This window comes from Sorghum bicolor, chromosome 4 (genome assembly GCF_000003195.3).
Source record: "Sorghum bicolor cultivar BTx623 chromosome 4, Sorghum_bicolor_NCBIv3, whole genome shotgun sequence".
Lineage (NCBI taxonomy): Eukaryota > Viridiplantae > Streptophyta > Magnoliopsida > Poales > Poaceae > Sorghum > Sorghum bicolor.
This window is the reverse complement of record NC_012873.2, coordinates 56,154,455-56,168,725: the sequence shown is the minus strand read 5'-3', so window position 1 is coordinate 56,168,725 and position 14,271 is coordinate 56,154,455. Positions and strand designations below refer to the sequence as shown.

Below are 14,271 nucleotides of genomic sequence, written 5' to 3'. Positions count from 1 at the left end.
TCGAAAAGCCGAAAAGGTCCATTTCTTTCGCAGCTTCGCTCTCCCAATTCTGGCGAGACTCGAGGTCGGGGAGTCCTCTCCCTCCCGGTTCACGTCTTCGTTCGTTCCATTTCCACGTCTCCGACCAGCCCCAATGCCCTCCAAACCCTAGTCCACAGCCCCTGTCCCCCGGCGGCCATGCCGGATCTGAGCACCGGCTACCTCCCTCCCTTCCCTGAATTCTCCCTCGACGCGGGGACCCTCACCGTCGACCACGCCGAGGATGCCGCCGCCGCCGCCGCCGATTCGGCGCCCGCGTACGCGTCGTCGTCCGCCACTGTGGGCGGCGGCGGCAGCGTCGACCTCATTATCCCAGCGGAATGCCGGTGGAGGAGCCGTGTCCGCACCTTCGACGTGGCGGGCGCGGACACGGGCGCTGTAACCGCTTGCCCCGCCGCGCGGCGCGGCGGCGGGAAGAACTTGTCCCTGATTCCGTCACTCGAACCGGCGCGGACGCAGTCTTCAGCATCGGCTCCGACTCTCGAGGAACGCGTGAGCGAGTGGGCGGCTAAGAAGGCAGCGGCCGGTGTTCCGGCTCACCACTGCGTGCTGCCTTTCCTCACCGGGGCGCCAAAAGCGGTAAGGATTTTGGGTCGAAGCGCTTCGCGTTGATGGACCAATATCTTCTTTCCTTACTTCGAATTCCCATTTAACTCGATTCTTATGTCTGGGCGGATCAAGCAAAATGCAGCTGGTAATGAGTTTGTGCAGTTCAGGTCGTTCCGGGAAATTCTTTAGCATTGTGGCAACAACTGTATCTGCACTTGAGCTATGAGTATAGGAACTCATTATGTGTGTTCGTTGCACATTTCACTCCCATTAATCACTTATTTTGAGACTTAAGACGCTATGGACAGTTTGCAATCAGTTTTTTTCTTCTTTACCTTGGTGGCATATTTTTAATTATGTACATTAGTCACATCAAACATAGTGCTAGTATATTTGTCATTAAAATGCTATAATATTTATGTAATAGATTTACATCTCTGTCATGATGATATCTATTACTCTGTTTCCTCCAAGAGTAAGAGGTCATGAAAAGCCACAAAATTCAAAAGAGTTTTAGCGAGGGAGTAGAAACCATGTGGGTTAACATTGCCTATTTGCCTTTAGTCTGAAGCAAGCTGGGTTGGCTAAATGTGCAACCCAATGATAGCCAAAAATATAGAAAATGTGTTGGTTACCAGGGTTCTAGTGTCCCCACCAGCTAAAATACTACTAATGCAAAATGTTGTGATTTTTTTAATATATTCTAAAAACTCATGTGCATAGTACATGGAGTTAAAGAAACTTGAAAGAACTTCAATTTCAAATTAATCTGTTATATTATGTTTCAAGAAACACAAGTGGTACTTTAATCACATAATAAACAATGCTTTCTATTTTATTTCTTGACATCTATATAATATTTTGCAGGATAACAGTTAGCTTATTTCTTTATGCAATACATACATGATTTGTTTTGTAAGATCCAACATACTAAATCCGTTAGTGGACACGATCCCCTAGATACAAAGTGCGCAACCATTTTATAAAGTTTCCACCTCTGAATTGCTTTGTTTCTTAAAAACTCATTGTCCTTGGTATTGTCTATTAGTTAAAATCTGAAGCTGCTGTTCATTAATCATGAAGTTGTTCCGCTGTCATAAATATAGGTTGTTTAGGACATTGGTACTATCTATAATATGGAACTTTGACTGGCAATTTATATTAAAATTTTATACCTAACATAAACGCAAGCGTTAAGGTTTTGTTGATGTTGATGTTGTTGAACATAAACACAATCGTATGTATGAAAGTACCTTTCATGATGAATCTGCTGACATCAATCTTACCTTGTTAGTCTATCTATTTTATTATATTGATGGTCAAAGTGAAAAGTTTGATTATTAGGAAATTCTAAAATGACTTATAACTGTTACCAGTGTTAGTAATTAATCTTGTTTGTTGACTTAGGAAGTTAGGATCCAGTTTTCCCCCCTTTTCATCTGCTTAGCATCTAATACCTTCTTCATTTGTGCAAAGGTTGAATGCCGTTCGTGCTCCAAGATTATTTATGCTGGAGAAGAAATAAAATGTTCAGTTAAAAAATGTCTACTGATGTTCCATCTCAGCTGTGTTGTGAAAGATACTTCAAACTTCACTGCTGAAAGCTTCAGGTGCCCTCAACATGTAAGTGTTGGAATTAATTTATTTTCTTGAGACGAGAAAAAATAATTTGATTAGTGGGTGCTATACACTAGTTGATCCTTGACGTTTCTAGCGAAGTCCAAAGAAATGAAATATGTGACAAAGAAAAGGAAGAAGTGAAACTGGACTCATGAAGTTTGAGTTGGAAAGGTGCAAGTTAAAAGCATATTGAATTTTGCTAGTTAAGAGGTGATTGATACTACTAAAAGCTACTGGATTGTTCATGCACCATGAACTGTGAATTGAGGGACAGTCTATGGAGTTCAGCAAAAGGAAGAAGTAGTAAAATAGAAATTGACTATTAGCTAGCATTTTTGTATAGCATGAAATTGACTATTAGCTAGCATTTTTGTATAGCACGTGCTGTACATGTAAGGTCGATTACTTAGCAAACCAACCCAAATGGCCTATATAATGACACGCTGAGCTCCTTTGTAGGTAATTTAGTAAATTAGATTATATACAAGGGTTGCTAGCTTCAGATAGCCTTGATCTGTATGTAGATTGAAGCTAGTTAGAAAGCTAGAAAGAGTGTTGTGCTAGCTTCAGATAGCCTTGAGACATATGTATGTGAGAGAAGAGATAATAAAGATATTAGTTTGAAGAATACCACATTCCACTGATTCGACGTATCCAATTCCTAATAGTAAGTTCCTATTTTATGGCATGGTGCACTTTTAAGTTTGTGTTACTTTGTATCGTGGAACATGTAACATTTCACTAAATCTACAGAGAAGTCTAAACAGAATATTAATTTTAAACTTCTCTGATTACTATACTCCAGTGTCCTATAATTGTAATATACTCTTCTTTAGCTATTTCCTTTTTCATCAATGCATGCTATGTTCAGTATACAATTGTAAGATTTATTGGTCCGAAGGTAAGGAACACAGAGTGCATTGTAAATATCATAACCGTGACAATGATAGAGGTTTTTCTGCAATAAACTTTGGGGGTCTGATATTGCAGGCATGAAAAATTGTTAAGTAGATACAGTCAATGGTTAAGATACAAACCTGTATTTTGTTTTTAGGTCATGTTGTATTTCAATTCCTGTGCTTGGACTGGTTCCATTGCTTGATCATTATGGACATCATTTAGTTTTCTGTCTCCTATTAGGGGTGTATGGTTTGTAAGCAAAAGATGTTCTTTTGGCGCTGCGGACGTTGTACAGTTGCAGCACATACGAAATGTGCACCATGGCCAGTGGTTCATCTAAAAGATAATCAAGGAAGTGCAATTTGCTGGAGGCATACTTCTGATTGGCTGCTGCAAAATGAGGTCTATCCTTTTTCCCTTAAAATTGGTCACTTCATGTTGTCATTATATGAAATAGGCAAGAAGAGCTTATCCAGTCTAATTTAATCTAGTCATTGTCTTTTTTTACACCCAGTGCTTATTCCTCCATCAATTTCAACTATCTTTTTGTTTCATCTTTAGATCTTTGGAAGATTAATACTTAATAAAAATAAGTTACCTCTGAGGTTTAGCTTGGACAATTTTATTGCAATGCATCCCACATGCCCTTTTGTTAATATTTTTGTAATGGTTGAGGTGCCTGACAGGAATACTTTGTTTGCTGGTGACAGAGTGCTGACTTTACCAACAGTATAGAGGTGAGTGCATGCGTGACATAATTGTACCTTTGCCATCTTTTCTTCTATATATTTCATCTGACATAATTGATAGGCTATTTTTTGCTTAGCTAATTTGAAGTACTTAGTGACAAGAATGGAATGCTTGGTAAAATAAATATTTGACAGGGAACATGGTTAAGTTTCTGACTTTCTGATGATGTAAAGCGTCAGGAAAAAAAATCAATTGACTTGTCTTCCTTTGTCTAGTACAACTACAAGTACCACTATCTCATCAAGATGAATTCCTTCGCAATTTATATTGATGCCTACACTACATGTTTATTTGATAGGAAGTGTTCTGCCGGCTACCTCTTCCATATGTTAACGAAGACTTAAATATTGAGTCAACCCTTGCAGAGTATGCTCAGGCTGTTTACAAGCCACCCCCCTATACATCTATCAGGCGCAGTATCCTAAAGCATAACGCTTTACTAAATGATTTCTATGCTTCTGCAGCTGTGTAGTTAGATTATCCTTGTGTTTGTCTGCTTTTCATTTCAATACAAGTACATCATGGTTATTTCCTTAATTAGTAAAAGATGTATATCTGATAAAGAAGAAGCGCACTAGTGTTCGTGTGGATATTGGGTGCACAAACTGCAGGGCTGATTCTACTTGCAAAGAAGACTGTGAATGCAGGTGTTCTTTCTTACTCTGTTGCAACATGCCAAAGACATATGAATATTGTGCAAAACTGTGCGGTTGGGCCTCTAGCTGAGTTGGTTAGGTGGCTCTAGTAGCACTCCTCAGGTCCTGGGTCCGACCTCCTGTGGTGAATTTCAGTCTGGGGTTATAAAAATCTGAAGGAGAATATAATTGGTGAAATATTTGATATATTGCATTGGGCCTCATGGGCTGATTATATAGGGTACATAGGACTAACACCTTATGTGGATACACAATGTGGTGCTATTCTTATTTACTCTAACATCCCCCTGCAGTCACAGCGGGAGCGCTACAGACGATAAGACTATAGAAGAAGCTGATAAGTAACATCCCCCCGCAGTCATAATAGTTGATGCGCCGCGTATGCTGTGGCTGGAGCCGATGAGTCCTCATGCAAGGCGGTAGCCCTTTCTGCCAATGTCGAGGTAGTCGAGCGTAAGGGCACAATAGCGTGCTGAAGATGGCCGAGGTCGACGTAGTTGTGGTTGGGTTGCGTGTCGATGGAGCTGCAGGCACACAAGAGGCGCCATGGTAATGACGGAGACGCGTAGAGGCAGTCGTCGTGGGAGGGGGCGATGCCGAAGTCGATGCAATCAGGACCGTCGTAGAAGAAGGGCGACGACGCAATCGAGGCAGACGGGGTAGGAACGGGAGGGTCGATGCCGAAGTCGATGCAGTCAAGCCGCCTGAGCACCGAGGCGCAGCTGGATTTGTCAGATCCAGCAACACGTTGGGGACGAGAGCACGCGTCGGTGTTGCCAATACCAAGCGTACAAGAGAGAGGGCCCCAACCGTATGGTTTGTGTTAGTCCTATGTACTCTAACATCCCCCCGCAGTCACAGCGGGAGCGTTACAGACGGTAAGACTGGAGAAGAAGGTGATAAGTAACAAAATCCCCTTGTTTGCCCCACGCCAAAGCAACATGCCTTAAGTTCCAGCCTAGGTCATGGTTCTCAAATGTGCTACGGTGCCGCTGTGTATGGGTGGGCCAAACAAGGGGATTTTGTTCCGGGGGGGGGGGGGGCACGGGGTCTTAACCTGCATGAGAAGGCCTTCTTCTTAGCAAAATACCTGGGGGCTGTCTTACCCCCCCACAGGTCAACTTCTTTTGTCTATTGTGCAAAACTGTCTTTTAAATGTGGAACTGGAATCATATTACCAAAAGAGAGCGTAAACATGTGCCATCTTTTTTATATCAACACTACAGAGCTGAATTGAATTAAATATGTAGTATTTATTGTTGCTTTTCCCCTAAAGTGCACTTACATTGTTTAGGTATTGTGCCTGGGTTGCAAGAAACTTGCACAAAATCCAGATGTCACTTCGAGTACACTGTTACTATATGCTGTTTGGTACCTTGTGTTTTGTGGGAACTCGTGGCATATAAACTGTTTAAATGACAGCACTTTAGAGCATGCTCACTCCCATGTTACCATGCTATTAAGGCTATGTTAAGGCGGTTTGGAATATATGATTATCACTGGTGGACGAGGATTTTCCATACCATATAACCGAGCACTATTTGAGTGTTTGAAACATCGTAGTCCATAAAAGAAACTAGATATGGTTCCTTTCTCTTTGATTTTGGAAGAATTCCACAGTAATCTGAACCTTCATTCCAACATCGTTTATCATCTTGCTGATGTAAGATCACGGCAATAATCCTGCTACCCATAATTTTCGTGTGGTTTTAACCCCATGGTTTTCACTTCACTTGGACTACTATAGTATTCCTGCAGTTTAACTTGGGCCTAAGTTTAAACGTTTGAATATCTACTTAGCAATCATTCATATTGTTTTCCGTATCATATGCTAAGTGAATACAGTGCCATATTAGCTGAACAGTGACACTGCCAGTTGTGCATATTATGGATGCTTGCACTCATCTACTGCTAATATTTGATGAAGAAGTTAGCATAATCCTTTATAAAGTTATGTATGATGTATATAGAATCCATACTTGTGTACTTTCCTCCAACATAATTATTTAAATTTATTTTCTGACTTATCAGGGGTATTTCTACGAGTTGTTCCAAGAATTGCCGCTGCTCAGATCTATGTACAAACAGGCCATTCCGCAAGGATAAGAAAATTAAAATTGTGAAGGTAGCTTTCTTGTCAGTGATGTTCTTCATTTTTCTAGGAACTTATGTGCACCAATGTATTCGCTCCTACTTATTTTCTTTATATGTGCATAATAGTGTTGCATGTTTTGATGTTAGTTTCCAAATTTTTCAAGTTGAAGTTCTTTCTTTCTCAAGACTCGAGAGTTTATGCATTGTTGCGTAATCCTTGAAACACTGATTTATTTAGGTGTTGTATTAAAAGGTCATATGCAGTGTTACCGTTACCTTAGGTATCAGGCTTCTAGCTAGTGCAAGAGCCAATATATTTTTTAAACATTGCTCAATGCATCAAGGATCGGGAAGTTTGGATCCAACCCCTTAAGATTAAGTACAAAATCCCCTCATCCAACATGCTCTAAGGTTTCTTCTTTTTCTTACCCGTCACTATATTAACTATTAAGGAGAAAGAAAGTACAAAACAGCCTGGAGAAATCCAACAAAGCAAAACAGAAACCATACGCACTATAAAGAAAACAACATACTCCAAGGAGAAAAAAGCCATATGAGGAATTCCCCGGTCGAGGCACCCAAGATTTCCACAACCTCTCCCACTGTTCAAATCCTATGCAGCCATGGAGAATAAGCCTAGCAGACCAGATATGTCCCCTTCACCTCCTAGCGCAGCTCCACCTTGGCCATAAGGTCCCACATATGCAGGTACTGCTCAAGGACACGGATTGTGATGGTTCCCCTGAGATCCCCCACTAATGAGTTATTAGATACCGCTTGGCTCACAGTGCACCCAGCAATACGCTTAGGCACCAAACTGAATCCGTATGGTGCCAATTCCTTGATCACACCCTGTTTGGATGTTGGTATTCGGCTTGAAATTGGGGAATTGGAATTGTACATCTTCAATACCACACGCTTGGATGTTCTAGAATTGGATCTTGGAATTTGACTCACAATTCCACACGGTATTCTCACACCACAGAACAACATGCTCCCAATACAGACCTATGGAGCTCGGTATTGGCTGGAATCAATGCTGCCACTAGAGAGCTCCACACCAAGGTGACTGCGATAGGGATCCCGTGGGTAGGCTCTCATCGCTGCTTCACCCTCATACGGGGGTTGCACGGCGCGGAGGGGGTGGGGCTCGCTGCCACGGAGAGGGGCAGCGAGGGGGGCAGGGGCAGGGGTTGCTGACACATGGTAGGGTTGAGCTGGGGCGTGGAGGGCCTCAGTGGCCAAGAGGAAGATGAGGTATGGATCCAGTTTCTGATTCTCGAGTGGCAATTTAAAGAGATTGTGTGGAAACTGAATTGCAGTCCAATACCATTTCAGCATGTCATTGATTTGGAAACTCTATTCTGTTGACTAATTCCATTGCCAACATCCAGATCGAGTGAGGGATTTTCCCAAAGACAATGGTCTGTCCAAAATCTGTAGAGTTATCATTGCCACTTTGGTGCTGACCTAGATAGAAAGCAGAGCCGAGGACTGGTGATGGAACCGGCACCCCAAAACTGTGACCCATGGTGGGTGAGGTCCAGTTTTCTGTATCCAGAGGCATGTCATGTGTAGATTCCGGCTGCGCAATTCTAAATTATGAATTCTCATTGGCACACAAACTTTGCTCCATGTTAGGAGGCAATGGCCACCATTTACCTCCTTTCCTTTCTTTCTTGCTGCAGGAAAACACACCATAGTTTCTCAGACTTGATCACCCATCGTGAAATATTTAGAGCCATCATATGATAGGTAGGTATGGCTGTGAGAACCCTATGACCAGTGGGGTTGATCAGTGCATCCTTCCAATGGGTAGCTGACCTGCTCCCTGTTGACAAGGATTAGAGAACAACCTAAGTAAGCTTCTTGACTGAAAGTGGTAGGCCTAGGTAGGCGCGTGGAATTTCAGCAATAGCTCATGGCATAGTATTTCTTATTGTATCAATGTCCACCGGAGGAGTCAGGCTAGGGTTAGCTGAACATCTGTTGATCTTAGTTTTAAGACCCGAAATTGCTCCAAGTCAATTAATAATCTCCTGTATAGCTTCAAGCTCCTTCATGACTGGACTAAAGCATAACACCACCTCTTCAGGGTACATGCTATGCAGCACGGATACAGATACGCATATCCATATCAGAAGGATACGAATACACGGATACTGCAATTTTCTAGAAAACATGATTCGCGGAGACGTTTAACTATAAATAATAATACAAATTAAAATTGTGAAAATCTAAAACTTAAGTAATAATCACTAATCATTAGTTTGATACATACAATCATACTTGATATATCACTAGGTCACCTTGTAGGTTCCTTGTTTCACAGGAGATCCAAGTACAACCATATATACTGGATCTGGATGAATGCTCAATTACTAAAAGTCTTAACTAGGAAGTTACAAACAGGAGAGCCCTAATGTCGGTTCTCTGTTGTGATTGTGGCTGGTAGCCACAGCCCACAGGTCCTATGCTAAGATCAGCATTACCACTCAGCTTGTGCCAGCACTACCAATTTTGGAGAGGCCATCTACTGCATGTGAGCAATGAAGCAATAAAGCATGGGCAACACTAATCAAGAAGGGGAAGTGGGGAACAGACAAAACCAAGCAATAATAACTGCAAAAGTAGAGTAGATCAAGAACGGGGAAGATGATGTACATGCAGAAGTAGAGTAGACAGTAGATAGGTTGCTTTGCTGCTGAATCATCCTCTTCCCTGCATCCCTTTGATCACTGGAGCTGGTCGCGGCCGTGGTGGACTGGTGGGTGCTTCTTGGCGCAGGGGTCTGGAGGAGAAGTTGATTGATGGCACGGAGGGGGCGGAGGCTCGGCGATGGCATTATGGCAGCTAGCAAATGGTGGCACATCCCCTGCGCAGGAGGCTGTGCGTGGGAGTGGAGGCTGTCTCCAGTGAGCGGGAGCGGAGGCTCATCGTTGGCGGCTGGCAAGCGGGGGCGGAGACCCGTCGCCTGTGAGCGGCGAGCAAGGACGAGGCGTCCGTGCGCGCGTTCGCTGGAGGTGGCGCGACTGCACGAAGTGCGTCCGTTGGGGGCTAGGGCGTCAAGGACAGAGGGAGATAAGGGAACATTGTTTGTTGAGCTCGACCGTATCCAATACACAGATACGTATCCATAAACGTACTCAAAATTCGTGAAATTAAGAAAAAATCGGATACTGCGCTGGTACGTATCGGCTGCGTATCCGTACCAGACATGTATCCGATACGCGATATGCTCCCTCAGTCACATATCCGTGCAATGTAGGGTACATGGATCCTAATGCTCAGAGTCCAGGTGAAAGTGGTTGCAGTAAACCTGCCTCTGCGGCAAGGACCAAATTGATGACGTCCATAACTAGAATGAAAAGCAATGGGGAAAGTGGATCACCTTGACTCAAACCATGATGATGATCCTGATCCTGATCTTTGGTTTCTTACCTTCTGCTGCCAAAGTAAACCCTGTCCATTCAAACCTGAATTTCCTTTTGTATTTATTTTTGGATGTGAAAACATGTGCCATTGATAGTGTGGTCTGTGAAATTGACCTGGCATCATGTGGAGATCACTTGGTTCAATGAAACAAAAGAATCAGACACCTCACACCTGCAAGTTTGCACCTTCATCTGGGCAGTAGAGCTGACCTGCTTCAGTGAGAGTGACTATTTTCTGAGAGTTGGGTTTACTTGTGCATTTTACTTGTCAAAGATGGCTTTAGTTTATTTCATTATAACCATAGCAACACTTCTCCTTTACAGACAAAGCGATGTGGATGGGGTGCTGTTGCGTTGGAACCATTGGAGAGAGGTGACTTTGTAATCGAGTATGTTGGTGAAGGTAAAACTGTTTTTCATGTTATTATTATTTTTGGAAATAGACCAGCAGAAATAGCAAGGTCTTGGTAGATGACCTTCTGCATAACACTAGTTGTGGTGGGTTCAATAGTCACATTTTGCTTATGTTCTCTAATCTCTAATATGTAGTGGTCATGCACTTTCTGTGTCCAACCAAATTTCTAACTTTCCATTATCAGCGGTTCATTCCACTAGTAAGTTAGTACTCTTTTCCATCAACACTTTTTAGAAGAAAGTCTGCAATAGTAGATTTTGACTTTTATTTTCTCAGTATATGGTCGATTTCTACATAATCATATCATCTGAAGCGAATGTATTGATGCAGTTGGCTGATTGTTGGTCAAAACTTGATGCTTTTAAATAAAAAAAATGCCTACCATTAATGGGCAGAGGGAGTATCATCCTTACTAGTATGAATCCAGTAAAGCTCATGAGGATGTTCCAACACAATTTAAGTTCTTTTAGTTGTTAAATAATATTATCTTACAAGGTGCCTTATGCTATTTGGAAAAAGCCACTGAAGGTGGCATATATATAAGCTATCATGGCTAACCTAAACGGCATGTTGCTTGATGCTTTTGCCCAACTGGGAACTTAGCATTTTTTTATGTTTGAGACTGAAGGGTAAGTTTGAGCTAGTAATCATAATTCATAAACATATAACATAGCTACAACTGGAAACAGGGACACTATTCACAATTTGTGCCACAGTCTTCTGGCTTGGGATGTATTGCCAGTATTGGAGACTTGGCAACAATTTGTTTAGAACCTACTGTATAATACTTTTTTTTAGAGTTCTAGGGCATACTGCCTTGGCCTTTCAATTACTCAAAAGACCAAATATCCAGTTTACAGCATAGAAAATATTCCAAAGCCCAGTTCCAGCCAGCAACCGGGGGCATTCTCATCAGCATAACTAAGAACTAAAAAACATAACAGTTCTGAACTCGAGAAACACGAGAATAAAGATACCCTATGGCACTGCATGGTACTATCATGTTGGGAATCATTTGGTCAATGGAGAGAGATATTTTTTTTGGCACTTCGCTTCTGATTTACAGGCTAATTTTTGTGTACATAAGAGCATCTCCAAGAGTCTTTCTTAAACTCACTCTGTAAATCATCATTTGGAGAGCCATTTGAATAAAAATCGCCCTCTATATGTTTCCACCCTCCAACAGCTTCTCTATATCTTATGCTCACTCTAGAGAGCCATGCTCTATCTTTGGCTAGCGAGAAATCCGGAATAGATGATAGCAATATTTAGAGATCTAATTAGAGAAGCTGTTGGAGAGTATTTTTCATCAAAATCTCTATTCCTATCAATTAGGAAGAGTATAAACAAACTCTTGGAGTTGCTCTAATTGTATTTCACAGTTAATCTCATGTACATTCTTTTCGCCTCTTTTTAAACATTTTTTCAGTCATTGATGACGCAACATGTGAACAAAGGCTTTGGGATATAAGATATCGTGGTGACAAAAACTTCTACATGTGCGAAATCAGCAAAGATTTTACAATAGATGCAACATTTAAGGGAAACGTGTCACGTTTTCTAAATCACAGTTGTGAGCCCAACTGTAAACTCGAAAAATGGTAATGATGTGTTCTTTAAAAACAAAATCGTTTTATAGCATGTTCCTGATTGTTTCTATGGCCTTGTCAGGCAGGTTGATGGTGAGACAAGAGTTGGTGTCTTTGCCTCTCGTTCCATCAAAGTTGGAGAACCCTTAACTTATGATTACAGGTAGTTTAAACAGCTATTTTGTTTTATTCCACTTATAAAGATTAATTAAAGAGGCATTCTTAATTAAGAAGGCTAAATGTACTTCCTCTGTTATCATTTACTTAGCAGTACCTCTTTACTGTAACTTTTTTCTGAAGAGTTTTAAGATACTTCAAGTTTTCATATCATATGATTTGTCGTGAAGTATAATTTTTCATATTACATATTATGAACAATATGAAAACATTTTGTAGAAAAAAATGGATGGTCAATGTTGGCACAATAAATTATTGGTGACAGGTAAATGAAAAACAGAGGGAAGTGTTCTTTCATTGTTGAGAGGCTACAAGTTACTCACAATGTATACTTGTTACCAAGATTGTGCCTCCCTGCAATAAGCTGATTGCAGTGACACATGAAGCTATGAGTTCGTGAATCTAGTTTGAGCAGGTAGCATCAAAATTATCAAATTAGCATCTGCGCCTGCTTGTAGTTTTATCACATGATCAATAGTTTCCCCACCTAAAACCTCAGGCCTTAGCACTATTTCTTTACCTTTTTGTGTGGTGAATCATATGTGCAAACTTTAGTACCAGAAACTTTCTGGAGGTTCTTTCGCTCTTTTTCATGCATCATGAAATCCCTTTTTCAATGACTTGGTCATGTAAAATTTTGAATAAGGCTTACAAGCTTAGGCCAGGGTAAGACTAGATTTCTCTTTAGTTCAAACAGCTTTTGAACTTTTCAAAGATGCTATAGATAGCCCATTTTTTGAACACTATAGATAGCCCGTTTCATGTGGCTAAATTGCTGTAGACTTGCGGTGGATGTTTCCACATTTACCCGCCTGAAACCAAGATAAAAATTTCGTTGGTATTGATTCTCAGCTATACTGCTCTTGGGTTTGCTAACCCAGACATTGACATCTTTTCCTCAGTTTTTGACTGGCCAGGATTATATTCAGAGGCCACAGAACATTCTCTGAAACTGGGCTGCATTTTATCCTGTTCTGTTTGAGCGACAATTATTTGTTTTTTTATAGGTTTGTGCATTTTGGAGAGAAAGTGAAGTGTCATTGCGAGGCAGTGAACTGCCAGGGATACCTGGGCAGCCAAATAAAGAACCCAATTCAAAGCATTATTGCTTCTGCAACATCACAAGGGCAGTTGCGAGAAGTTTCGTCCACACAACAAGAAGCTTCAAGATTGAAGCCAATAAAACATTTATTACCCTGGACCAACTGTATAGAGGTCTCTTTTAACCTGAGAAGCAAAAGGAAAATTAGCCGGCTATGCTGGGCCCACAAGAAGAAGAGAACATCCCTCGAGGCATCCTCAACAAGCATGCCAACATCGATGAGTGAAGTTCCTGCTGCGGATATCTGACTGCCCTTCCTTGAGCCCCTGCTAAAAGAGCAAGCCTTGTCCTGTATAATAATTTCATGGTACATTCTTTACATGCATTGGTTGGAAACGATTCTTTCACATTGTTCATCTATGTTGTTGTAAACTGCAACATTCATTATTTGATTTCATAGGGAATTCAGTCAGTTTACAGGTGGTAGTTTGCGAAAACATGTGCTCAAATTTTCTGATCAAACAAATGTTTGAGCTTCATGTAATGTTTGCGGCTGCTCTTTTATGTGAGATGATGTTACAGAACTTAATAGTCCTTGTTAACATGGCTTAAAACATGACCCGAATCTTTGCCTTCTAGGAGAATGCTGCCCCATCCCCATTTACTATATGTATCAGGAAGTAACAAGAGCAAAAGTCCTAGCGCCCTAGCCGTGCTAGAGCGCATAGCTGACCATCAGTTTGACACAAAAGGTGATTAACGTTTCGCAACTAGGAAACTGACTGCTTCAAACACTGAAGGTAATCCTTGCACGGAAGGAGTGATGATCCTGCCACCGTTTACCGTACTGTCTAAGATTGACTTGAATAGTTGAATACTTGAAGTGCCCCTCTGGTCGCAAACAAAGGGCCAAGATTGCGTTGGTACCTCGCACTGGGCTACTGGAGCCTGCTGCGGATCAATGCAGCATACGTTAGCTCGTTCTCCGTTAGATTTCTCCTGCTCA

The 14,271-nt window shown here is 41.6% G+C and overlaps 1 protein-coding gene across 1 annotated transcript; it reads left to right on the top strand.

The window, feature by feature from the left end:
- On the top strand, window positions 1-13,854 carry LOC8072451 (histone-lysine N-methyltransferase ASHR3). Its single transcript, XM_021460134.1, has 11 exons — window positions 1-618; window positions 2,065-2,211; window positions 3,349-3,510; window positions 3,819-3,845; window positions 4,157-4,274; window positions 4,406-4,505; window positions 6,546-6,639; window positions 10,367-10,445; window positions 11,887-12,058; window positions 12,129-12,209; window positions 13,231-13,854. Exons 1-11 carry the CDS (start codon window positions 178-180, stop codon window positions 13,571-13,573), a joined length of 1,764 nt encoding a protein of 587 aa, XP_021315809.1. The 5' UTR covers window positions 1-177; the 3' UTR covers window positions 13,574-13,854.

Coding starts and splice junctions, on each gene's coding strand:
- LOC8072451 (XM_021460134.1), top strand. CDS start 178: ATGCCGGATCTGAGCACCGGCTACCTCCCTCCCTTCCCTGAATTCTCC. Junction 12,059..12,128: donor AACTGTAAACTCGAAAAATG/GTAATGATGTGT, acceptor TGGCCTTGTCAG/GCAGGTTGATGGTGAGACAA. Junction 12,210..13,230: donor CCCTTAACTTATGATTACAG/GTAGTTTAAACA, acceptor GTTTTTTTATAG/GTTTGTGCATTTTGGAGAGA.